The following is a 25,147-nucleotide window of genomic DNA, read 5'->3' as shown; positions in this document are numbered from 1 at the left end:
AGTGCGATAGATGAACTCATGGATGACATTATTTTGTCTCTTTGAACAGTTTAAAAGAAGTTGCTAACTATCATTAGTGCAATGACTGGAAGTCTACAGTAACAAATCAGTGGTGAAAATTACAGTAACAAATCAGTGATGAAAAGATGCATTAACATCTTGGTGTAACTTCTCCCGAGTGGCGCAGTGGTCTAAGGCACTGCATCTCAGTGCTGGAGGAGTCACTACAGACCCTGGTTCAGCGGTTTAAGGCACTGCATCTCAGTGCTGGAGGAGTCACTACAGACCCTGGTTCAGCGGTCTAAGGCACTGCATCTCAGTGCAAGAGGTGTCACTACAGACCATGGTTCAGCGGTCTAAGGCACTGCATCTCAGTGCTGGAGGAGTCACTACAGACCCTGGTTTGAATCCACGCTGTATCACATCCCGCTGGGAGTCCCATAGGGTGGAGCACAATGGGCCCAGCGTCGTCCGGGTTTGGCCAGGGTAGTCATTTTAAATAAGAATTTGTTCTTAACTGACTTGCCTAACCCTATTCAGTACACTACTTTAGACCAGGACCCTATTCAGTACACTACTTTAGACCAGGGCCCTATTCAGTACACTACTTTAGACCAGGGCCCTATTCAGTACACTACTTTAGATCAGGGCCCTATTCAGTACACTACTTTAGACCAGGACCCTATTCAGTACACTACTTTAGACCAGGGCCCTATTCAGTACACTACTTTAGACCAGGGCCCTATTCAGTACACTACTTTAGACCAGGGCCCTATTCCATATATAGTGCACTACTTTAGACTAGAGATTCCCTGTATAGTACACTACTTTAGACCAGGACCCTATTCCTTGTATAGTACACTACTTGTGACAACGGCCCATAGGGTTCTGGTCAAAAGTAGTGTACTGTATAGGAAAGAGGGGAGTATTTAGGACAAACCTCATGTTAACTGTGATCATACTGACTTATGAACTATGTTCTTGCTGAATGAGCTAACATGAGGTCTAAAGCGCTCAACTGAACATTTAAATGATTGACTGCTTATATAATCCTGTTCTACCGTATGTAACCTGTACAGGTGTGAGGTGTGAAATGGAAATGTGATTTTTACATATCAAACTCCCCCGAGACCCTAGGAGACTGGGGTCGCGGCCAGGGTCAGCAATTCTTGACGGCAACCCTTTTTTTTTTCTTTTTTTTTTTTTACCTTTATTTAACTAGGCAAGTCAGTTAAGAACAAATTCTTATTTTCAATGACGGCCTAGGAACAGTGGGTTAACTGCCTGTTCAGGGGCAGAACGACAGATTTGTACCTTGTCAGCTCGGGGATTTGAACTTGCAACCTTCCGGTTACTAGTCCAACGCTCTAACCACTAGGCTACGCTGCCGCCCCACCCTGGAGCAATTAGGATTAATTGCCTTTCTCAGGGGCAGAACAACTGATTCTTACCTTGTCAGCTCGGAGATTCGATCCAGCAAATTTTCGGCTACTGGCCCAACGCCGCTTACCACCAGTCCACCTACCTCCCCTGCTTAATCTGTGTCCGGGAAACCAGCCCTAAATGGATAACATGGTTTAACATCCAGGCTGATTCATCTTTATTAGAGCCCCTAATTCCACAAATAACGAAAAGCTTAATTTGTAACCAACTCTCTCCGTATCCCAAAGGCCTCCTTTCTTTTATTTTTGGACTTGGTAGCGTCACCTCTGAATTAAAATCCCTTTCCATGTCCTTCACTATTTTCACCAGTAGAGTGCAGTAACCACAAAAAAAAGATAAATACGTGAAACGTGTATTTCAACGTCATCAGGCAAAATGTTTTGCTCTTCCCCCTGAAAACTTGTGCGTAGAACATTGTATTGGTGCAGAAGGTGTTTGTGGCCAGCTAGCTAGCTAGGTACCGATACCATATCGAATAAACACAGGAGTATGCTGCCCATACAAACACTCAAGGTATTTCTAAATATCTGCCTATTATGGTCACCATTTATGTTTGTGTATTAGCTAGCAGTGCACCCCAATAGACAGGTAACATGAGTAACCAGATAGCTATCAGGCTAGTGTAGCTAGCTAGCAAACACAGTAGCTGGTGTTAGCGGTTTCATTCGACAACAGAAAGGTCAGATGGTGAAATCAGACCGGTAGTTACTGGTTTTGTAGTCAAATTAGCCAGTTGTACAGAATAGATCCAACGCTTGCCAGCACATAGTCCTTAGCTAAGCGACAAGCCAGTTGCAAGGTAGCTAAATGTCACGTCATGGTGGCTAGCATAGTTAGCCAATAACCTTGTGACAACATGCTAACAGCTAACGTTAGATAGCTAACACTCAGAAGAAAAGAAAACCTGCCAGTCAAGTTGTTTTAAAATGGAACGCATGGCTTAGTTAATATGTGATCAGTAACATAAAATAGTCAACCACAAGTGCTGACAATTGTTACTAAACAGTTGGGCCTTCCATAGCTAGCTAGCAATTTGGCATGAAAGCTAATTAACTCGATTGTTATGTACCGGGACTAAGTATTTGCCCCGTGTTCGAGTGGATCAAAACTGTAATGTATCATGGGTAAATTGTGACCGACTGATCTACACATAATAATGACTTGTTTATATATATGATGCGAGGTTGTTTGTAGATCAGTCAGGGTTTGGTAGACTGTAACGCTAAATATCATGGGTATTGAAGTGAGTTGTTTAGAGCGGACTTCCTGGAGAAATGGAAGACCCAACTTTTCAGTAAAGAACTCGTTGCATCTTAAAACGATTTATCCGTTCTCATTCCCGAGTGAGTCTTCATGGCTACCTAGTTGACTAGCAGTTTGGCATGATAGCTAATTAACTCGCTTAGGTTTTGAGGAAGTAGCTAGTTAGCTAACATATATAGAAGTAAGCCAAATTTAATGAACTGTACTTATATGTGATGTCTTTATGAGCTCGTAGCCACGTATGTATTGTCCAGGGCTTCTTTAACACCCTGGGCCAGAGCTAGTGGCCACTACATTCCCCAGAGGTAGTAATGGATGACATCTCTCTCTCTCTCGTTGTCACATCACAGGCCTAGTAGAAACACCATGGAAGAGTCAGGAGGCAGGCCACGCTACCCCAAGCAGGAAGGCCGTGAGAGGGGCCCGGTGGCAGACGAGGCTGAGATCTGGCGGAACCAGGATGCAGGGAGAGGATACAGCCCCAAGCCCAAGAGGGGAGGCCACGGAGGGCTTCACCACGCCAGCTCCAAGAAGGGAGCGATGGAGTCCCTGAGCAGTTACCCTGCAGGGGGATTCAAGGAGGGCCACAGCCCCTCACAGAGGGAGGACTTTCAGAGAGCCAGGTACCAACGCTAAGATCGAATAGTTATAATTTCTCATAGGAAAACATGTCACGCTAAGTTGCCATGCTAACACTATTTGCAGATACCCAGAGAGCCAGCAGGCCGAGGGCCGGGAGGAGAACTGGAGAGAGCGCCCTTCCCAGCGCTGGCGGAGAACTTCTCAGGGAGAGGACAGGGAGCAGAGGAGAGACAACGTTGACAACACACTTCACTCAGGTAAACCAACACCTGCTGGCAGGTAGGGGTGTCGACGAATCTGGATAATGTAGTCAGGAAGATAATGTAGTCAGGAAGATAGGACAGGGAGCATTATGGCAGGAGAGACCGCAAACAACACACCTCACAGCCAACCAACACCCAAACAAAGTCCTCCTGTCTTATCTTCAGTAGCCATGGGGCGAATTACACTTCAAAGGTGAGTTGAGACGCATCACCTTGCATCATAATTAACTACTCAATATTATTTGTAGATCAGTCAGTCACAATTTACCCATGATACATCACAGATGTAATGGTCTCGAACACAGCGGGGGAGTCGGGAAAGTGTGTGAAGGACTCTAGGTAACGTAGTTTGTCTCCATGGGGAAGGAGGGCTATGGGTAACGCCGTTTTTGTCTCCATGGGGAAGGAGGACTATGGGTAACGTAGTTTGTCTCCATGGGGAAGGAGGACTTTGAGTAATGTAGTTTTTGTCTCCACGGGGAAGGAGGACTATGGGTAACGTAGTTTGTGTGCCTCCAGGTGGCAGGAATCGTAGGAACCATAACTGGAGGCGGGGTCTAGGTGAGGAGGACCATGGGCCGGTTGTGGATGAGTCAGCTCTGTCCGCCAAAGAGCTGCTGGGACTGAAACAGGCGGAGGACAAGATTGGCAGAGAGAAGATCTTCCGTCTGAAGAAGGTGAGCCATCCACCCGGAGAGGAGGTGCGTCAACTCCCGTCCTTCAGCAGTGTTTTCCATAAACGTCTGCTGTAACAGTAACAGACTTCTTTTCGGCAGCTACTTTTTACACTTCTCCTTTTTAAACATTTCAATTCGCTACTCAGAAAAGTCTGTGTAGCCTTTCTCCCGCTAGGTTGTTTTTCAACGCTTGGTGGTTGGTCAACGTTAGTTTGTTTGCTTCAACAGACAGCCACACCCTGTTACCACACTAACCACCCGCCCTTAAAAGGGCAGCTGAAAATTTGTCTCTCTTAAGTGATTCATATTTGAGGGTACTAAGGCTGAGGGTACAACAAAAAAAAATGTTTTATCTGGTTGACCGAAAGTTGATTTGTCGAAATGTTTAAACTTATTTTCCTCGTATAGACTTGAATCAAATCAACTACATATGCACTGAGCTTGTCTGATGCTTTAAGCACACCGTTTAATTAAATCATTAAGACACAAAAATGACTCAACAAAGAGCCTGATGAAACAGCGAGTGTTTATTGTGCTGTCCGTGCTAAAGCTGCAGCAACATTTCAGCCATTTAGTTTCTTTCTTGTTTCTGACTGAAAAGTTCTGTTACCGAAATCCCTAATTTGTTTAGGGAAAAACATTCCCTATTCCCTCAACCCTTGCTCTCTTTACATGTAAGCATCCGAGCTAACAAGGTCAAAATATGTCGTTCTGCCCCTGAGCGAGGCCGTTAACCCACTGTTCCTCGGGCACCGAAGACGTGGATGTCGATTATGGCAGCCGCCCCCCCCGCACGTCTCTGATTCAGAGGGTCAAATGGGGAAGACACATTTCAGTTGAATACATTCAGTTGGACAAATGACTAAGTTATCCCTCTTTCTCATCGTATGTATGTGACCAATAGGGCCTGACCTTCTAAAGCCTATCATAATCACATCAATACATTGGTTATAACAAAACTCTGAACACGGTAACATGTGAAAGCAAGTGAAAATGGATGCGGAGGGCATGAAAGATGAACTCAAACCAGCGTATTAGTCAGGAGGGAAAGGGGAAGTCAGATGTGTGGAAGACATTGGAGAGAATTTTTTTTTATATGCCTTTTATTACAGCAGACTAAAAGCAGTTGCATGATTTTGTGCATTGCAGTTTCTTTATTGTTTAGGCTAATTATTCAAAGCTCCCTTTTTATGTCAATTTTAAAACTAAAATGCTTGATTGCATTTCAGAGCGCGATAGTCTCGTGTGATGGGATGAATGAATGATTGATTGATACAGTAGTCTATATATTGAATATAGTTCTAAGTTACAGGATTAAGACTGAACAGGATGTGCTCTTGGGCCTACAACTTCACGGTGGTTATACAAGACTGCTATACTAAGACCACTAATGGTAACGACATTACTTATTATTATGATGATGATAATAATAATTGTAGAAATACCAGTAAGGAGATCAAGATAAATGAGTTTATAGGAGTGAGAGCTGTGTGCATTATGTGTGACCAACGGGTGCAGTTAGATTACAATATTATTTTACTTCCTGTTTGGAAGAGTGTAAACAAAACTAAATAAATTATAAGTAATACCAGTCTGTTCTAACGGGGGAAAAAAATTGAAAGTCTATTACGGCATAGCAACGATTAAAAACAACCGAAATCTGGGAAATAGCTTTATCTGACATTTTGCTGTTGCATGAGGCTTAGAGCTCATGGAATCAGTAGGTTATCAAACACTCAAACAGGAAACAGAAGCTGGATCTGCTTCCTTTCTATATATTTAATAACAACAGGAGTTTCAAGCTTGGTTTAGGCGCAACAGGGCTCTTAAAGGGGCAGTGACATACTTTGTAATAGAAACAACCCGACACAATTTATTTATTATTATTATTATTATTATTATTATTATTATTGAATAATACTTACAAGCAGGATGTTGGGTCCAATGGGGTAGCCTTCCCTAAAATGTGAAACCTAGGGAAGTTCCATGGAGAAATCGGATAAAGATGGGGTCAGAACCTGGTATAAATCCGTGATGCTTCGTAACACGTCAAACCAATCAAATGCCTTGCTTGGGCGGAGCGCCAACGGCAGATTAAGAGGTTAGTGGCGTAGGTAGGGGGCGACAGTGGCGTAGGTAGGGGGCGACAGTGGCGTAGGTAGGGGGCGACAGTGGCGTAGGTAGGGGGCGACAGTGGCGTAGGTAGGGGGCGACAGTGGCGTAGGTAGGGGGGCGACCGTGGCGTAGGTAGGGGGGCGACAGCGGCGTAGGTAGGGGGGCGACAGCGGCGTAGGTAGGGGGGCGACAGCGGCGTAGGTAGGGGGGCGACAGTGGCGTAGGTAGGGGGGCGACTGTAGGGGGCGACAGTGGCGTAGGTAGGGGGCGACAGGGGCGTAGGTAGGGGGCGACTGTAGGGGGCGACAGTGGCGTAGGTAGGGGGGCGACAGTGGCATAGGTAGGGGGGCGACAGTGGCGTAGGTAGGGGGCGACAGTGGCGTAGGTAGGGGGCGACTGTGGCGTAGGTAAGGGGGCGTTAGTGGCGTAGGTAGGGGGCGACAGTGGCGTAGGGAGGGGGGCGACTGTGGCGTAGGGAGGGGGCGACAGTGGCGTAGGGAGGGGGCGACAGTGGCGTAGGTAGGGGGGCGACAGTGGCGTAGGTAGGGGGGCGACAGTGGCGTAGGTAGGGGGGCGACAGTGGCGTAGGTAGGGGGCGACTGTGGCGTAGGACTAAACAACCACGGTTGAATTTGAAACGTTTGCTGGTTTTCACATCATCTGTTATTTAAATATGAGCTAAAGTTGCAGCAAGAGAGGGGGAAATGGTCTGTGATGATCTATGCTAGCCAATGCTGGCCATATCAATATCTTTACCTTTCTGAAGTGATATTTAGCTGTGTAGGCTAGCATGAGGGACAGGAAGTAGCTACCAACAATTACGTTTTGTTTTGAGAATTCCGCTAACCTTGTTAATCTACCTAGGTTATAATTAGCTAGCTGCTATTCAGTTCAATTTCTGTCACGATTATAAATGCCAACAAAATGTGAACGCGAACAGCATAATATTTACCTAAAAGGTTAGCTGTGATAGCACAGTCGCTAGCATATCCAGGGTCAGTGGTGGTGTATTCACACCTCTTGAATTGGTCCTCTTTTTTTTTTCTTTTTTTTACAGCCTGAATTTAATTCTGATGAAATTGAGTTTTGTTACTGGCCTACACACAATACCTCATAATGTCAAAGTGGAATTATGTTTTTTAGAAATCGCTCCCCGCTAGACAGCCCGTAAAACGCTGGCTGGCTACTCTATGTACTTAGAGAGAACAGTGCTTCACTGTCCCCAACATGGTACATTTTTGTTCTGGCTTCAGACTCACACAACTGATTTCGACTAATCAGGGGATTGACTTACTCTATGGCCACTCTGCCACTGACTGCCCTCTCCAGTAACCCCACTGACTGCCCTCTCCAGTAACCCCACTGACTGCCCTCTCCAGTAACCCCACTGACTGCCCTCTCCAGTAACCCCACTGACTGCCCTCTCCAGTAACCCCAGTGCTGTGTTCTCTCTCTGAGGTCCCACAGTAACCCCAGTGCTGTGCTCTCTCTCTGAGGTCCCACAGTAACCCCAGTGCTGTGCTCTCTCTCTCTCTGAGGTCCCACAGTAACCCCAGTGCTGTGCTCTCTCTCTCTCTCTCTGAGGTCCCACAGTAACCCCAGTGCTGTGCTCTCTCTCTCTGAGGTCCCACAGTAACCCCAGTGCTGTGCTCTCTCTGAGGTCCCACAGTAACCCCAGTGCTGTGCTCTCTCTCTCTGAGGTCCCACAGTAACCCCAGTGCTGTGCTCTCTCTGAGGTCCCACAGTAACCCCAGTGCTGTGCTCTCTCTCTCTCTCTCTGAGGTCCCACAGTAACCCCAGTGCTGTTCTCTCTCTCTCTGAGGTCCCACAGTAACCCCAGTGCTGTGCTCTCTCTGAGGTCCCACAGTAACCCCAGTGCTGTGCTCTCTCTCTCTCTCTCTGAGGTCCCACAGTAACCCCAGTGCTGTGCTCTCTCTCTCTCTCTCTCTCTCTCAGAGGTCCCACAGTAACCCCAGTGCTGTCTACACCTGCTCTCTGTGTGAGGTACTGCTGGACTCTGTCTCTGAAGCGCACAGACACATCAAAGACAAGTGGCACAAGAGGAGAGCCAAGGTGAGAACACCTGATACTATTGTTCTATCATTCAAAACCATAAGATGCAATACATGTTTTACTATGACCGGTGTGAGTAACGTGTCTCTGACCTGTGCGTGCTCTGTGACTGCCCTCTGTAGGAGCGTTGTGAGGAGGAGATGCTGACGGAGATTGCGCCCCCCAAGGCGGAGCAGGTGGCAGCAGTGGGCATGGCCTTGGAGGGCGTGGTCAGAGAGAGAGGGATGAGTGACCAGGATGTGGAGAACAGACAACAGATCGTCTCCAACATGCAGGAAGTCCTAACAGCCGTCCTGCCTGGTGAGAGAATGGACACTAGACTAGAGGTGTAGACTAGACCAGTGGTTCCTGCCTGGTGAGAGAATGGACACTAGACTAGACCAGTGGTTCCTGCCTGGTGAGAGAATGGACACTAGACTAGAGGTGTAGACTAGGCCAGTGGTTCCTGCCTGGTGAGAGAATGGACACTAGACTAGACCAGTGGTTCCTGCCTGGTGAGAGAATGGACACTAGACTAGAGGTGTAGACTAGGCCAGTGGTTCCTGCCTGGTGAGAGAATGGACACTAGACTAGACCAGTGGTTCCTGCCTGGTGAGGGAATGGACACTAGACTAGAGGTGTAGACTAGACCAGTGGTTCCTGCCTGGTGAGGGAATGGACACTAGACTAGAGGTGTAGACTAGGCCAGTGGTTCCTGCCTGGTGAGAGAATGGACACTAGACTAGAGGTGTAGACTAGACCAGTGGTTCCTGCCTGGTGAGAGAATGGACACTAGACTAGAGGTGTAGACTAGACCAGTTGTTCCACACCTATGGTTCTTTACTTTTCTGCAGTGGAAAGATCCATGTTGACCCAAAGCCAAGCTTCCTTTGTTTGTGTGACAGAGGCTGTGGTACATCTAAGCCTAATCAGACTTACCTGCTAATGGTACATCTAAGCCTAGTCAGACTTACCTGCTAATGGTACATCTAAGCCTAGTCAGACTTGCCTGCTAATGGCACCGCTAATTCTAGTCAGACTTACCTGCTAATGGCACCGCTAAGCCTAGTCAGACTTGCCTGCTAATGGTACATCTAAGCCTAGTCAGACTTACCTGTTAATGGCACCGCTAAGCCTAGTCAGACTTACCTGTTAATGGCACCGCTAAGCCTAGTCAGACTTACCTGTTAATGGCACCGCTAAGCCTAGTCAGACTTACCTGTTAATGGCACCGCTAAGCCTAGTCAGACTTACCTGCTAATGGTACATCTAAGCCTAGTCAGACTTACCTGCTAATGGTACAGCTAAGCCTAGTCACACTTACCTGCTAATGGTACAGCTAAGCCTAGTCACACTTACCTGCTAATGGTACAGCTAAGCCTAGTCACACTTACCTGCTAATGGTACAGCTAAGCCTAGTCACACTTACCTGCTAATGGTACCGCTAAGCCTAGTCAGACTTACCTGCTAATGGCACCGCTAAGCCTAGTCAGACTTACCTGCTAATGGCACCGCTAAGCCTAGTCAGACTTGCCTGCTAATGGTACAGCTAAGCCTAGTCAGACTTACCTGCTAATGGTACAGCTAAGCCTAGTCAGACTCGCCTGCTAATGGTACAGCTAAGCCTAGTCAGACTCACCTGCTAATGGTACAGCTAAGCCTAGTCAGACTCGCCTGCTAGTGGTACAGCTAAGCCTAGTCAGACTTACCTGCTAATGGTACATCTAAGCCTAGTCAAACTTGCCTGCAAATGGCACCGCTAAGCCTAGTCAGACTTGCCTGCTAATGGTACATCTAAGCCTAGTCAGACTTGCCTGCTAATGGTACATCTAAGCCTAGTCAGACTTACCTGCTAATGGTACATCTAAGCCTAGTCAGACTTGCCTGCTAATGGTACATCTAAGCCTAGTCACACTTACCTGCTAATGGCACCGCTAAGCCTAGTCAGACTTACCTGCTAATGGTACATCTAAGCCTAGTCAGACTTACCTGTTAATGGCACCGCTAAGCGTAGTCAGACTTACCTGCTAATGGTACATCTAAGCCTAGTCACACTTACCTGCTAATGGTACCGCTAAGCCTAGTCAGACTTGCCTGCTAATGGTACATCTAAGCCTAGTCACACTTACCTGCTAATGGTACCGCTAAGCCTAGTCAGACTTGCCTGCTAATGGTACAGCTAAGCCTAGTCAGACTTACCTGCTAATGGTACCGCTAAGCCTAGTCAGACTTACCTGCTAATGGTACAGCTAAGCCTAGTCAGACTTGCCTGCTAATGGTACATCTAAGCCTAGTCACACTTACCTGCTAATGGTACCGCTAAGCCTAGTCAGACTTACCTGCTAATGGCACCGCTAAGCCTAGTCAGACTTACCTGCTAATGGCACCGCTAAGCCTAGTCAGACTTGCCTGCTAATGGTACAGCTAAGCCTAGTCAGACTTACCTGCTAATGGTACAGCTAAGCCTAGTCAGACTCGCCTGCTAATGGTACAGCTAAGCCTAGTCAGACTCACCTGCTAATGGTACAGCTAAGCCTAGTCAGACTCGCCTGCTAGTGGTACAGCTAAGCCTAGTCAGACTTACCTGCTAATGGCACCGCTAAGCCTAGTCAGACTTACCTGCTAATGGCACCGCTAAGCCTAGTAAGACTTATCTGCTAATGGTACAGCTAAGCCTAGTCAGACTTACCTGCTAATGGTACAGCTAAGCCTAGTCAGACTCGCATGCTAATGGTACAGCTAAGCCTAGTCAGACTTACCTGCTAATGGCACCGCTAAGCCTAGTCAGACTTACCTGCTAATGCTACCGCTAAGCCTAGTCAGACTTGCCTGCTACTGGCACCGCTAAGCCTAGTCAGACTTACCTGCTAATGGTACAGCTAAGCCTAGTCAGACTTACCTGCTAATGGCACCGCTAAGCCTAGTCAGACTTACCTGCTAATGGTACAGCTAAGCCTAGTCAGACTTACCTGCTAATGCTACCGCTAAGCCTAGTCAGACTTGCCTGCTACTGGCACCGCTAAGCCTAGTCAGACTTACCTGCTAATGGTACAGCTAAGCCTAGTCAGACTTACCTGCTAATGGTACAGCTAAGCCTAGTCAGACTTACCTGCTAATGGTACAGCTAAGCCTAGTCAGACTTACCTGCTAATGGTACAGCTAAGCCTAGTCAGACTTACCTGCTAATGGTACAGCTAAGCCTAGTCAGACTTACCTGCTAATGGCACCGCTAAGCCTAGTCAGACTCGCCTGCTAGTGGTACAGCTAAGCCTAGTCAGACTTACCTCCTAATGGTACAGCTAAGCCTAGTCACACTTACCTGCTAATGGTACAGCTAAGCCTAGTCACACTTACCTGCTAATGGTACCGCTAAGCCTAGTCAGACTTACCTGCTAATGGCACCGCTAAGCCTAGTCAGACTTACCTGCTAATGGCACCGCTAAGCCTAGTCAGACTTGCCTGCTAATGGTACAGCTAAGCCTAGTCAGACTTACCTGCTAATGGTACAGCTAAGCCTAGTCAGACTCGCCTGCTAATGGTACAGCTAAGCCTAGTCAGACTCACCTGCTAATGGTACAGCTAAGCCTAGTCAGACTCGCCTGCTAGTGGTACAGCTAAGCCTAGTCAGACTTACCTGCTAATGGCACCGCTAAGCCTAGTCAGACTTACCTGCTAATGGCACCGCTAAGCCTAGTAAGACTTACCTGCTAATGGTACAGCTAAGCCTAGTCAGACTTACCTGCTAATGGTACAGCTAAGCCTAGTCAGACTCGCATGCTAATGGTACAGCTAAGCCTAGTCAGACTTACCTGCTAATGGCACCGCTAAGCCTAGTCAGACTTACCTGCCAATGCTACCGCTAAGCCTAGTCAGACTTGCCTGCTACTGGCACCGCTAAGCCTAGTCAGACTTACCTGCTAATGGTACAGCTAAGCCTAGTCAGATTTACCTGCTAATGGCACCGCTAAGCCTAGTCAGACTTACCTGCTAATGGTACAGCTAAGCCTAGTCAGACTTACCTGCTAATGCTACCGCTAAGCCTAGTCAGACTTGCCTGCTACTGGCACCGCTAAGCCTAGTCAGACTTACCTGCTAATGGTACAGCTAAGCCTAGTCAGACTTACCTGCTAATGGCACCGCTAAGCCTAGTCAGACTTACCTGCTAATGGCACCGCTAAGCCTAGTCAGACTTACCTGCTAATGGCACAGCTAAGCCTAGTCAGACTTACCTGCTAATGGTACAGCTAAGCCTAGTCAGACTTACCTGCTAATGGTACAGCTAAGCCTAGTCAGACTCGCCTGCTAGTGGTACAGCTAAGCCTTGTCAGACTTACCTGCTAATGGTACAGCTAAGCCTAGTCAGACTTACCTGCTAATGGCACCGCTAAGCCTAGTCAGACTTACCTGCTAATGCTACCGCTAAGCCTAGTCAGACTTGCCTGCTACTGGCACCGCTAAGCCTAGTCAGACTTACCTGCTAATGGCACCGCTAAGCCTAGTCAGACTTACCTGCTAATGGTACAGCTAAGCCTAGTCAGACTTACCTGCTAATGGCACCGCTAAGCCTAGTCAGACTTACCTGCTAATGGCACCGCTAAGCCTAGTCAGACTTACCTGCTAATGGCACCGCTAAGCCTAGTCAGAACATGTAGCTTAGATGTCTTTCTAGGAAGGGCATGTTTACATCTGAAAGATGAGAATATCATTAAGGATGAATAGTGTTTCAGGTTTGTTTTTTGTTTGTGTTCTCTATTGGGCTTTTCTCTCTTCCCTCAGAGGTGAAACTCAGGCTCTATGGGTCTTCCTGCACCAAGTTTGGTTTCAAGGATTCTGACGTCAACATTGACATCCAGTTCCCACCTCATGTGAGTAGCCTTGCTTTCTGATGCGATGTGTGTGTGTCTTCCTAGACTAATAGTTAATGTTTCGTTTATTTTCCGTTTTTGCTGTGATTGTCATGTTTTTCCTGAAGCTCGATAATATTGTAATCTATGATTTTATTAGGGTTTTGAAATGGGTCTGTGTTCACAAATATTCGCTTTGTGTAATCTATCATATTAATTTTTTTTTTAAATATATTTTTTTAATGTTCACAGATGCATCAGCCAGACGTTCTGTTGCAGGTACAGAAGAGTCTGTCAGTTAGCCGTGAGTATGACTGACTTTTTTCCCCCCTCAAGACATGCTACTGTAGAAACCACCATAATAACCAATGATACTGTTAGCATTAGCATCGTCGTTTAGTGGAGGGATCACCCCCCCCTTGAGATAATGTTGATGATGGAGTTGGTGGTGATTGTTTCCAGTTCTCTACTGTGACCTGGAGGCAGACTTCCATGCCAGGGTACCGGTGGTCATCTGTAAAGACAAGAACAGGTCAGTCCTTCATTTATTTATTTTTATTTGATTTATTTCACCTTTATTTAACCAGGTAGGCCAGTTGAGAACAAGTTCTCATTTACAATTGCGACCTGGCCAAGATAAAGCAAAGCAGTTCGACACATACAACAACACAGAGTTACACATGGAGTAAAACAAACATACAGTCAATAATACAGTAGAAAAATAAGTCTATATACAATATGAGCAAATGAGGTGAGAAGGGAGGTAAAGGCAAAAAAAAAGGCCATGGTGGCGAACTAAATACAATATAGCAAGTAAAACACTGGAATGGTTGATTTGCAGTGGAAGAATGTGCAAAGTAGAGATAGAAATAATGGGGTGCAAAGGAGCAAAATAAATAAATACAGTAGGGGAAGAGGTATTTGTTTGGGCTAAATTATAGATGGGCTATGTACAGTAACCTGTGAGCTGCTCTGACAGCTGGTGCTTAAAGCTAGTGAGGGAGATATGTGTTTCATCCATTGGTCCAGTTCTGGATCATCACGTCCTCTCATATGTGTTGCTATCTGACAGTTGTATTGTTTAACACTAATCTTCCTGAATATAACCACATCTCCCTTTTGATTGATGTGGCTGATGGGATCTGTAGTTTTTCAGGAAGAACCCTGTCTGATTGTTGTTGTTGTTGTCGTCCAAGTGGTCTGGTGTGTAAGGTGAGCGCAGGAAATGACAACGCCTGCCTGACCACCTCCTTCCTGTTTGAGCTGTCCAATCGGGAGCCTCTCCTGCTGCCACTGGTCCTGGGCTTCAGACACTGGGCCCGGGTGAGTTTCTTCGTTGGCCCTCACACCTGGTTTACTACCAGATCACCAGTTAGCCTAGCAGTGTTTCCTCTAGATCAAGGGGAACGTTGATGTGGGTGGGTGGGGGGCCACTTAGAATCTTAACTTATCATGAGGGTTCGCAGTGGCTCGTGGGTCTGCGTCCCCGCACATGCAGTCGAAGCTGGCCCTGAGTTTGTTTGGCCCTGTTTTGTTTTCTCTGCTCTTGACTGCGGAGAGAAAAATTTGACGTTTTTAGAATTAATTTTCCCTGCAATTCTGCACATTTTGCCATGGGGCCTAGAGAAGACTGAGTTGATCCGCGGGCCTACAAAAAAAGGGGGTACGTGCCACCAGTTGCCCATCCCTGCCCTAGCTGTTTCTCTAGGTGAGGAGCTGAGTTTCCTCAGACATTTTGGCCTGTCAACAACCTCATCACCGAGGGGGTGAATTAAGTCACATTTTCACATAATCTACCATTGATATCAATGGTCGACTAACTTCACATTGGATTCGTGTCAGTTGGGATTCACTCCATATACAGAATTGTCCTTTTGTGTCCCAAGGCCCACTTTTCATTGTTTTGACATGGTGTGCTCCCGTCTGTCTGTCTCAGATCTGTCACGTGGACCGAGCGGAGGAGGGAGGTTTGGCGTCGTACGTCCTGGCTCTCATGGTCATCTACTTTCTCCAACAGAGGAAACGGCCCGTCCTGCCGTCCTACCTGGGACACGAGGTACACACACACACACACACACACACACACACACACACACACACACACACAGTCTTGTTTGAACCTTTTCACACGTACCAACACACGGGTGTGATCATTCTACAGTGGTCCCTGTAGCGTACGATCCAACAGGTGTGATTAGAACGCGTATTTTATAACGTCCAGTTTTCAAATGATGCAACAATCAGCGTTTGAGCTGGCCACACTGGTTTTTCAGAAATATTTTCCACAAAACACAGTCCTTTACAAAGTTATATCCAGAATGTCAGCCGTTTATTTTTGGAAGCAATGTTGAGACATTTACAGAAGTATCTACAGCATGACACAATCATCCAAACCGGGGAAAATGTAGGCTACATTTGTCCTAGCGCTAACTGAGGAAATATTGACGTAACACAAGCGGTCATATTTTTCTAACTCTCGGCTGACATAAACTACAATATGAATTAGCGAATAGCAATTACTATTTATAACGAATCACATGACGGGTGAAGCTCACCATTGATCAAAATAATTGAGTAAAACAGTTAGCAGAAATCGAAAGTAATCCGACGACGGGTAGTTTGTGTGTGCCGCCATGCTTGTTGTTTTCCCGCATCAACCAAAGATAATAAGAGACAAGATGAGTTTGGTCTGTTTATAGTATGCATGTTGAAGGGGGTGTGTCATCTACGGTCATCCACTTGCCTTCATTCACTTCCGGAAGTTTACACCGAAAGATGAGTGATCTATTCCTTCACCTCATTATAACATCTTTGGTCCGACAGATTACGTGACACCCAGAATGCATTGTATAATGTCAACAAACATGGCGCCACACATAGCTGGCAAATAGCTTAGCTCATTTATAAATCAGTACAACCTTCAAAAAAGTATTTTACACACATCATAGGTGTCCATTACAATCTACGCAATAATCGGAATGCATTATTTGTCACCGGTACTTGAAAACATGAATAAAACTTTAAATACATTATAATACATACATACTGTATGCGCCTACAGTAGAAACGACACCACGATATACAGAAAATAGGGAACTTACATTGAACGCATACGTGTCCAACGTTATTATGTGTAAGGAAAACAAGGAAGACAAAGCGAGTGCCAGCAAGAAAATGTTCCAATATCTTTCAAGACTGTGCAACTGGTCTTCATGTATAGTTAAACACGTCCACGCACACACACACACTAGGGGTGTAATGGTTCGGTACATATTGCGGTTTTGGGGTCACGGTTCGATTTCGGTACGGCAGGACAATTAAATGCCATTCACACTGTTCCTGGCATTGTCTGTTGTGATAGGATTGTTATGTCTCAAGTTCCCCACTCTGATGCTGCGTTTGTAACCATGTGGGAATTAAGGCCTCTCATCACATCAAGAGAGACAACACTACATAAAGAGACCAAAGAAAACAACATAACATGGCAGCAACATATGACAACATGGTAGCAACACAACATAACAACAACACATGACAACATGGTAGCAACACAACATAACATGGTAGCAACACAACATATGACAACATGGTAGCAACACAACATATGACAACACATGACAACATGGTAGCAACATATGACAACATGGTAGCAACACAACATAACAACATGGTAGCAACGCATGGTAGCAACACAACAACATGGTAGCAACACATAACAACATGGTAGCAACACATAACAACATGGTAGCAACACATAACAACATGGTAGCAACACATAACAACATGGTAGCAACACATAACAACATGGTAGCAACACATAACAACATGGTAGCAACATAACAACATGGTAGCAACACATAACAACATGGTAGCAACACATAACAACATGGTAGCAACACATAACAACATGGTAGCAACACACAACAACATGGTAGCAACACATAACAACATGGTAGCAACACAACAACATGGTAGCAACATAACAACATGGTAGCAACACATAACAACATGGTAGCAACACATAACAACATGGTAGCAACACATAACAACATGGTAGCAACACATAACAACATGGTAGCAACACATAACAACATGGTAGCAACACATAACAACATGGTAGCAACACATAACAACATGGTAGCAACACATAACAACATGGTAGCAACACATAACAACATGGTAGCAACACATAACAACATGGTAGCAACACATAACAACATGGTAGCAACACATAACAACATGGTAGCAACACATAACAACATGGTAGCAACACATAACAACATGGTAGCAACACATAACAACATGGTAGCAACACAACAACATGGTAGCAACACAACAACATGGTAGCAACACAACAACATGGTAGCAACACATAACAACATGGTAGCAACACATAACAACATGGTAGCAACACATAACAACATGGTAGCAACACATAACAACATGGTAGCAACACATAACAACATGGTAGCAACACATAACAACATGGTAGCAACACATAACAACATGGTAGCAACACATAACAACATGGTAGCAACACATAACAACATGGTAGCAACACATAACAACATGGTAGCAACACATAACAACATGGTAGCAACACATAACAACATGGTAGCAACACATAACAACATGGTAGCAACACATAACAACATGGTAGCAACACATAACAACATGGTAGCAACACATAACAACATGGTAGCAACACATAACAACATGGTAGCAACACATAACAACATGGTAGCAACACATAACAACATGGTAGCAACACATAACAACATGGTAGCAACACATAACAACATGGTAGCAACACATAACAACATGGTAGCAACACATAACAACATGGTAGCAACACATAACAACATGGTAGCAACACATAACAACATGGTAGCAACACATAACAACATGGTAGCAACACATAACAACATGGTAGCAACACATAACAACATGGTAGCAACACATAACAACATGGTAGCAACACATAACAACATGGTAGCAACACAACATAACAACATATTGGTCACAGACAACAACACAAAGGTCAAGAAGGTAGAGACAACAATACATCACACAAAGCAGCAACAACTGTCAGTAAGAGTGTCCATGATTGAGTCTTTGAATGAAGAGATAAAACTGTCCAGTTTGAGTGGTTTGTACAGCTCGTTCCAGTCGCTAGCTGCAGCGAACTGAAAAGAGGAGCGACCCAGGGATGTGTGTGTTTTGGGAACCTTTAACAGAATGTGACTGGCAGAACGGGTGTTGTATGTGGAGGATGAGGGCTGCGGTAGGTATCTCAGATGGTAGGAGAGAGGCTTAAAAGGGGTTTTATAAATAATAGCTAATAATAATCTCCCACTTCCGGGGTAATGTGATGGGCGGTCACTGTTAGGTCAGCGCTACACGGTGCATTGGCTAATTCGTTAAACTGTGGTTCGAGGACTTTGACGAGTTGCTGACACCACATGCTATTCTCAACCAGCGAGAATGAGCGTATAACCGCCGCTATAAACCAAAGACACAAACATGTAAACATCCTACCTATCGCTCTTATAATTGCTTTGGTCCGGTCAGAATCCGCTGCTTGAATGCAGAGGGGAGACTGTTTATTTTTGCTTCGGAGTAATGTCGTCTGCATACCTGGGGAACTCTTAAAGGGATAATTCAACCCCAGAAATAACAATCATAAGACCTGTCAATATGGTGAAAGCCAGTGTTGTATCAGTGGGTAAAGTAACGGCTAAGCGGTCCGCCTGTGAATATCAGGAAATCGTGTAGGAAAGTTTCATAGCTACATAACTGTAGTCACTGAAGATCAAATTTCATAACGCTTTTCAAACAATGATCTGCACTCCTGATCGCTAAAATCAGCAAATAGATGGTATGCCCACACTTGTCTAGAACACATCCATCCGTTTTAGATCAGGACAAAGTATAGATTTCACTTAGGATATGCGCAATCTAAACAGCGTACCAAATGACTAACCTCCGTTTCTCCTTCAAGTACCATGTCGCAATGCGCCGTGTCTGTAGGAAACATATTACAGAAAAGAGGAATCCCATTGGCCGATGAAAGGAGAAAAGCTCCACCCAACTGCCTGTCGACCAATCGCGTTCACGTTGTCACGCGGTTGCTAAGCTAATCGTCAACGTAACGCTGCTGTTTTATAGCTCGGTGGCAGGGAAACTGCAAGTTTGAACCCTTTGAGAGACTCCTAAATTGATAACGCAGTTTGTTTAGGCGATTTTTACAGCTAGCTACTTCACATGCTGATATGGACTTTGGTATTATTGTGTGGAGCTATGTTTTCAGCCCAGGGATATGGAGAACATTGCATTGTGGGTTTTATAGAAGACATGAGTTGCATCAGATTTCCAAAAAATGATCACATGTTTCTACCAACCCAGTTATAACTACAAAATTAAACATTTGTTCGCCCAAAAATATTATTTTCACATATTAGTGTTTTTAACACTGTTAATAATAGGAATTAGTAGTTTGCGGTGCATTATCATTTTTAGCCAACGAGCCCTTCTCGTTCAGCTGTAGCGACATACTCTCTCTGTCCGTCACCGTTGTAATCTACTGGGAAGCCAAAATGTTACCAAACGGGAATGATTTATTCTTTATTTTTTATTTTTAACTATGATGGAGAATGTTCCTGGTTTATTCACCCCACCGCTCTCCGTCGTACAAAACTAGTTCCCAGCTGCGCCTCACATTAGGACAGTTTGAAATGCGCCAATTAACATCAGAATTTTGATCACAACGTTCGCATTGGCTCTAGTTGTAACGGAATAGCCAGACATTTTTGTTCTGCTCAGATTTACTCGAGGCAGACAACGTATTTTAGGCATAGTCTATAGGCCTGGGGTTTCTTTTTAGTAAATAGTTGTTTTAACGTTTTCATTCTGGTTCACAGTGCGGACCGAACCGAGATCCTCGTACCACACGGTTCTGTACAAATATGTGTAAAGTTTACACCCCTTTGTCTAGTAATATTCTGTATTGTTTCCTGTGGACCCCAGGAAGAGTAGCTGCTGCTTTAGCAACACCTAATGGGGATCCTAATAAAATACCTAACACACACACACACACACACAGCAGAGGAAACAGCCCATCCTGCTGAGTTCTCCATCAACAGGCTGTACTACATCTACCCATAACACCTCTCCCCCTTTTCCCTCAGATAAAGGAGTTCTCCATCAGCAGGCTACATGACTTCAGTCTGACCATGGAGGATGGCTGTGTCCACTGGGGTTACTATCCCGTCTCTAAGGACTCACCCCCAGAAACCATCTTCAGGGAGGGCAAGGTAACTACACCCTGTGGGGGGGTGACTACACCCTGTGGGGGGAGTGACTACACCCTGTGGGGGGGTGACTACACCCTGTGGGGGGGGTGACTACACCCTGTGGGGGGGGGGGTAACTACACCCTGTGGGGGGGGGGGGGTAACTACACCCTGTGGGGGGGGGGGGGTAACTACACCCTGTGGGGGGGGGGGGGGTAACTACACCCTGTGGGGGGGGGGTAACTACACCCTGTGGGGGGGGGGGGGTAACTACACCCTGTGGGGGGGGGGGGGGGGGGTAACTACACCCTGTGGGGGGGAGGTGACTACACCCTGGGGGGGGGGGGGGGGGTGACTACACTCTGGGGGGGGGGGGGTTGACTACACTCTGGGGGGGGGGGGTTGACTACACTCTGGGGGGGGGGTTGACTACACTCTGGGGGGGGGGTTGACTACACTCTGGGGGGGGGGGGGTTGACTACACTCTGGGGGGGGGGGTTGACTACACTCTGGGGGGGGGGTTGACTACACTCTGGGGGGGGGGGGGGGGTGACTACACCCTGGGGGGGGTGACTACACCCTGGGGGGGGGGTGACTACACCCTGGGGGGGGGGGTGACAACACCCTGGGGGGGGGGACTACACCCTGGGGGGGTGACTACACCCTGTGGGGGGGGGGGGGGGGGTGACTACACCCTGTGGGGGGGGGGGGGGGGGGTAACTACACCCTGTGGGGGGGTAAGCCTGGTGCTCACATAGACCTTGTTAAAAGTAACATAATATTGTCAGTGTACACACTGTGTGTAATGAGTGTGTGTGTAATGAGTGTGTGTGTAATGGGTGTGTGTGTAATGGGTGTGTGTGTAATGGGTGTGTGTGTAATGAGTGTGTGTGTAATGAGTGTGTGTGTAATGAGTGTGTGTGTAATGAGTGTGTGTGTAATGAGTGTGTTTGCCTGTGTGTAATGAGTGTGTGTGTAATGAGTGTGTGTGTAATGAGTGTGTGTGTAATGAGTGTGTGTGTAATGAGTGTGTGTGTAATGAGTGTGTGTGTAATGAGTGTGTGTGTAATGGGTGTGTGTGTAATGGGTGTGTGTGTAATGGGTGTGTGTGTAATGAGTGTGTGTGTAATGGGTGTGTGTGTAATGAGTGTGTGTGTGTGTAATGAGTGTGTGTGTGTGTAATGAGTGTGTGTGTGTAATGAGTGTGTGTGTGTAATGAGTGTGTGTGTGTGTGTATGAGTGTGTGTGTGTGTAATGAGTGTGTGTGTGTGTGTAATGAGTGTGTGTGTGTGTGTAATGAGTGTGTGTGTGTGTGTAATGAGGGTGTGTGTGTAATGAGGGTGTGTGTGTAATGGGTGTGTGTGTAATGGGTGTGTGTGTAATGGGTGTGTGTGTAATGGGTGTGTGTGTAATGGGTGTGTGTGTAATGAGTGTGTGTGTCTCTCCAGGCTCCTCTGGTGTTCCAGAACTCTGTCGCTCCTCCAGCGGTGGGTCTCCTGTGGGTGGAGATGCTGCGTTTCTATTCGCTGGAGTTCAACATGGCGGAGTGTGTCATCAGCGTGCGCACCAGCCTCGTCCTATCACGGGACGCCAAGGACTGGCCCAAGAAACGCATTGCCGTGGAGGGTACGAACTTTGACCTTTTTTTTTTACCATTCACCTCTCAAACCATCGAATTCCACTACCGAACATGTTCTAGCATTGATATCTATTTTTCATGGTCCTTGGAACCGGATAACCTGTGGAACCGGGTAACCTGTGGAACCGGATAACCTGTGGAACCGGGTAACCTGTGGAACCGGGTAACCTGTGGAACCGGGTAACCTGTGGAACCGGGTAACCTGTGGAACCGGGTAACCTGTGGAACCGGGTAACCTGTGGAACCGGGTAACCTGTGGAACCGGGTAACCTGTGGGGGTTCAACCTGACCAACCATCTAGTGTAGTTACATGTCTCATTCTCCAGGGAGGCCAGATCAAGGTCCCATATTTTTCACTCTTAATAAGGCGCTGGCAGACAGCGTGAGGCGGGCGGGGCGGGCGGGGTGGGCCTGTCATTTTAAATGAACGCTAGGCGGGGGGGAATGGTCGGGCTGTGCCCCGTGGAAGCCGCTCAGCCGAGTCGGAGAAAATGGGATTCTGCCAGCGGTGCCGTTGTTGTTGACCAATAGGAAACGTAGCCTGCGTGGTCGTACATCAGCACCAAGGTTTCCATTAGCCGGTAGATGCCCATTACATTTATTTATTTTAATTTAGCCGACCAAATTGTCCAGAAATCAAAGTAATTGATGGAAATAACCAGTGGATGTGCTTCGACTTCATAGGCTAATATCCTTCATAGGCTAATATCCTTCATAGGCTAATATCCTTCATAGGCTAATATCCTTCATAGGCTAATATCCTTCATAGGCTAATATCCTTCATAGGCTAATATCCTTCATAGGCTAATATCCTTCATAGGCTAATATCCTTCATAGGCTAATATCCTTCATAGGCTAATATCCTTCATAGGCTAATATCCTTCATAGGCTGATATCCTTCATAGGCTGATATCCTTCATAGGCTGATATCCTTCATAGGCTGATATCCTTCATAGGCTAATATCCTTCATAGGCTGATATCCTTCATAGGCTGATATCCTTCATAGGCTGATATCCTTCCTAGGCTAATATCCTTCATAGGCTGATATCCTTCATAGGCTAATATCCTTCCTAGGCTGATATCCTTCATAGGCTAATATCCTTCATAGGCTAATATCCTTCATAGGCTAATATCCTTCATAGGCTAATATCCTTCCTAGGCTGATATCCTTCCTAGGCTGATATCCTTCATAGGCTAATATCCTTCATAGGCTGATATCCTTCATAGGCTGATATCCTTCATAGGCTGATATCCTTCATAGGCTGATATCCTTCATAGGCTGATATCCTTCATAGGCTGATATCCTTCATAGGCTGATATCCTTCATAGGCTGATATCCTTCATAGGCTGATATCCTTCATAGGCTGATATCCTTCATAGGCTGATATCCTTCATAGGCTGATATCCTTCATAGGCTGATATCCTTCATAGGCTGATATCCTTCATAGGCTGATATCCTTCATAGGCTGATATCCTTCATAGGCTGATATCCTTCATAGGCTGATATCCTTCATAGGCTGATATCCTTCATAGGCTGATATCCTTCATAGGCTGATATCCTTCATAGGCTGATATCCTTCATAGGCTGATATCCTTCATAGGCTGATATCCTTCATAGGCTGATATCCTTCATAGGCTGATATCCCTCATAGGCTGATATCCCTCATAGGCTGATATCCCTCATAGGCTGATATCCCTCATAGGCTGATATCCTTCATAGGCTGATATCCTTCATAGGCTGATATCCTTCATAGGCTGATATCCTTCATAGGCTAATATCCTTCATAGGCTGATATCCTTCATAGGCTAATATCCTTCATAGGCTAATATCCTTTATAGGCTAATATCCTTCATAGGCTAATATCCTTCATAGGCTAATATCCTCCATAGGCTAATATCCTTCATAGGCTAATATCCTCCATAGGCTAATATCCTCCATAGGCTAATATCCTATAATATCCTTCATAGGCTAATATCCTTCATAGGCTAATATCCTCCATAGGCTAATATCCTCCATAGGCTAATATCCTCCATAGGCTAATATCCTTCATAGGCTAATATCCTTCATAGGCTAATATCCTTCATAGGCTAATATCCTTCATAGGCTGATATCCTTCATAGGCTAATATCCTATAATATCCTTCATAGGCTAATATCCTTCATAGGCTGATATCCTTCATAGGCTGATATCCTCCATAGGCTAATATCCTATAATATCCTTCATAGGCTAATATCCTTCATAGGCTAATATCCTATAATATCCTTCATAGGCTGATATCCTCCATAGGCTAATATCCTATAATATCCTTCATAGGCTAATATCCTTCATAGGCTGATATCCTCCATAGGCTAATATCCTATAATATCCTTCATAGGCTAATATCCTTCATAGGCTGATATCCTTCATAGGCTAATATCCTATAATATCCTTCATAGGCTAATATCCTTCATAGGCTGATATCCTTCATAGGCTGATATCCTTCATAGGCTAATATCCTTCATAGGCTAATATCCTTCATAGGCTGATATCCTTCATAGGCTAATATCCTATAATATCCTTCATAGGCTAATATCCTTCATAGGCTGATATCCTTCATAGGCTGATATCCTTCATAGGCTAATATCCTTCATAGGCTAATATCCTTCATAGGCTGATATCCTTCATAGGCTAATATCCTTCATAGGCTAATATCCTTCATAGGCTGATATCCTTCATAGGCTGATATCCTTCATAGGCTAATATCCTTCATAGGCTAATATCCTTCATAGGCTAATATCCTTCATAGGCTAATATCCTTCATAGGCTAATATCCTTCATAGGCTGATATCCTTCATAGGCTGATATCCTTCATAGGCTAATATCCTTCATAGGCTAATATCCTTCATAGGCTAATATCCTATAATAACCTTCATAGGCTAATATCCTTCATAGGCTAATATCCTTCATAGGCTGATATCCTTCATAGGCTGATATCCT

General features: G+C 45.6%; 1 protein-coding gene across 3 annotated transcripts in view; it reads left to right on the top strand.

Annotated features, from left to right (window-relative positions):
* The first annotated feature begins 1,814 nt into the window (after positions 1 to 1,814).
* The window catches only part of tut7 (terminal uridylyl transferase 7), a 68,621-nt gene continuing 45,288 nt past the window's right edge, over positions 1,815 to 25,147 (top strand). For 2 of the 3 annotated variants that reach the window (XM_055923367.1, XM_055923365.1), the window contains exons 1-13: positions 1,815 to 1,956; positions 3,057 to 3,329; positions 3,412 to 3,545; positions 4,071 to 4,228; positions 8,300 to 8,416; positions 8,539 to 8,716; positions 13,172 to 13,260; positions 13,492 to 13,543; positions 13,702 to 13,771; positions 14,436 to 14,562; positions 15,176 to 15,295; positions 20,427 to 20,552; positions 21,979 to 22,156. In XM_055923367.1, the coding sequence (XP_055779342.1) occupies positions 3,073 to 3,329; positions 3,412 to 3,545; positions 4,071 to 4,228; positions 8,300 to 8,416; positions 8,539 to 8,716; positions 13,172 to 13,260; positions 13,492 to 13,543; positions 13,702 to 13,771; positions 14,436 to 14,562; positions 15,176 to 15,295; positions 20,427 to 20,552; positions 21,979 to 22,156 (1,606 nt within the window). In that variant the 5' untranslated portion in view covers positions 1,815 to 1,956; positions 3,057 to 3,072. Of the gene's footprint in view, positions 1,957 to 2,222; positions 2,243 to 3,056; positions 3,330 to 3,411; positions 3,546 to 4,070; positions 4,229 to 8,299; positions 8,417 to 8,538; positions 8,717 to 13,171; positions 13,261 to 13,491; positions 13,544 to 13,701; positions 13,772 to 14,435; positions 14,563 to 15,175; positions 15,296 to 20,426; positions 20,553 to 21,978; positions 22,157 to 25,147 lie in introns of those variants that run through there. The other variant, XM_055923366.1, reaches the window with a different exon arrangement.

This window comes from Salvelinus fontinalis, chromosome 5, assembly GCF_029448725.1.
Source record: "Salvelinus fontinalis isolate EN_2023a chromosome 5, ASM2944872v1, whole genome shotgun sequence".
Classification (NCBI taxonomy): Eukaryota; Metazoa; Chordata; class Actinopteri; order Salmoniformes; family Salmonidae; genus Salvelinus; species Salvelinus fontinalis.
Note: the sequence above shows the minus strand (reverse complement) of the source record. Positions and strands in the feature narration are given on the sequence as shown.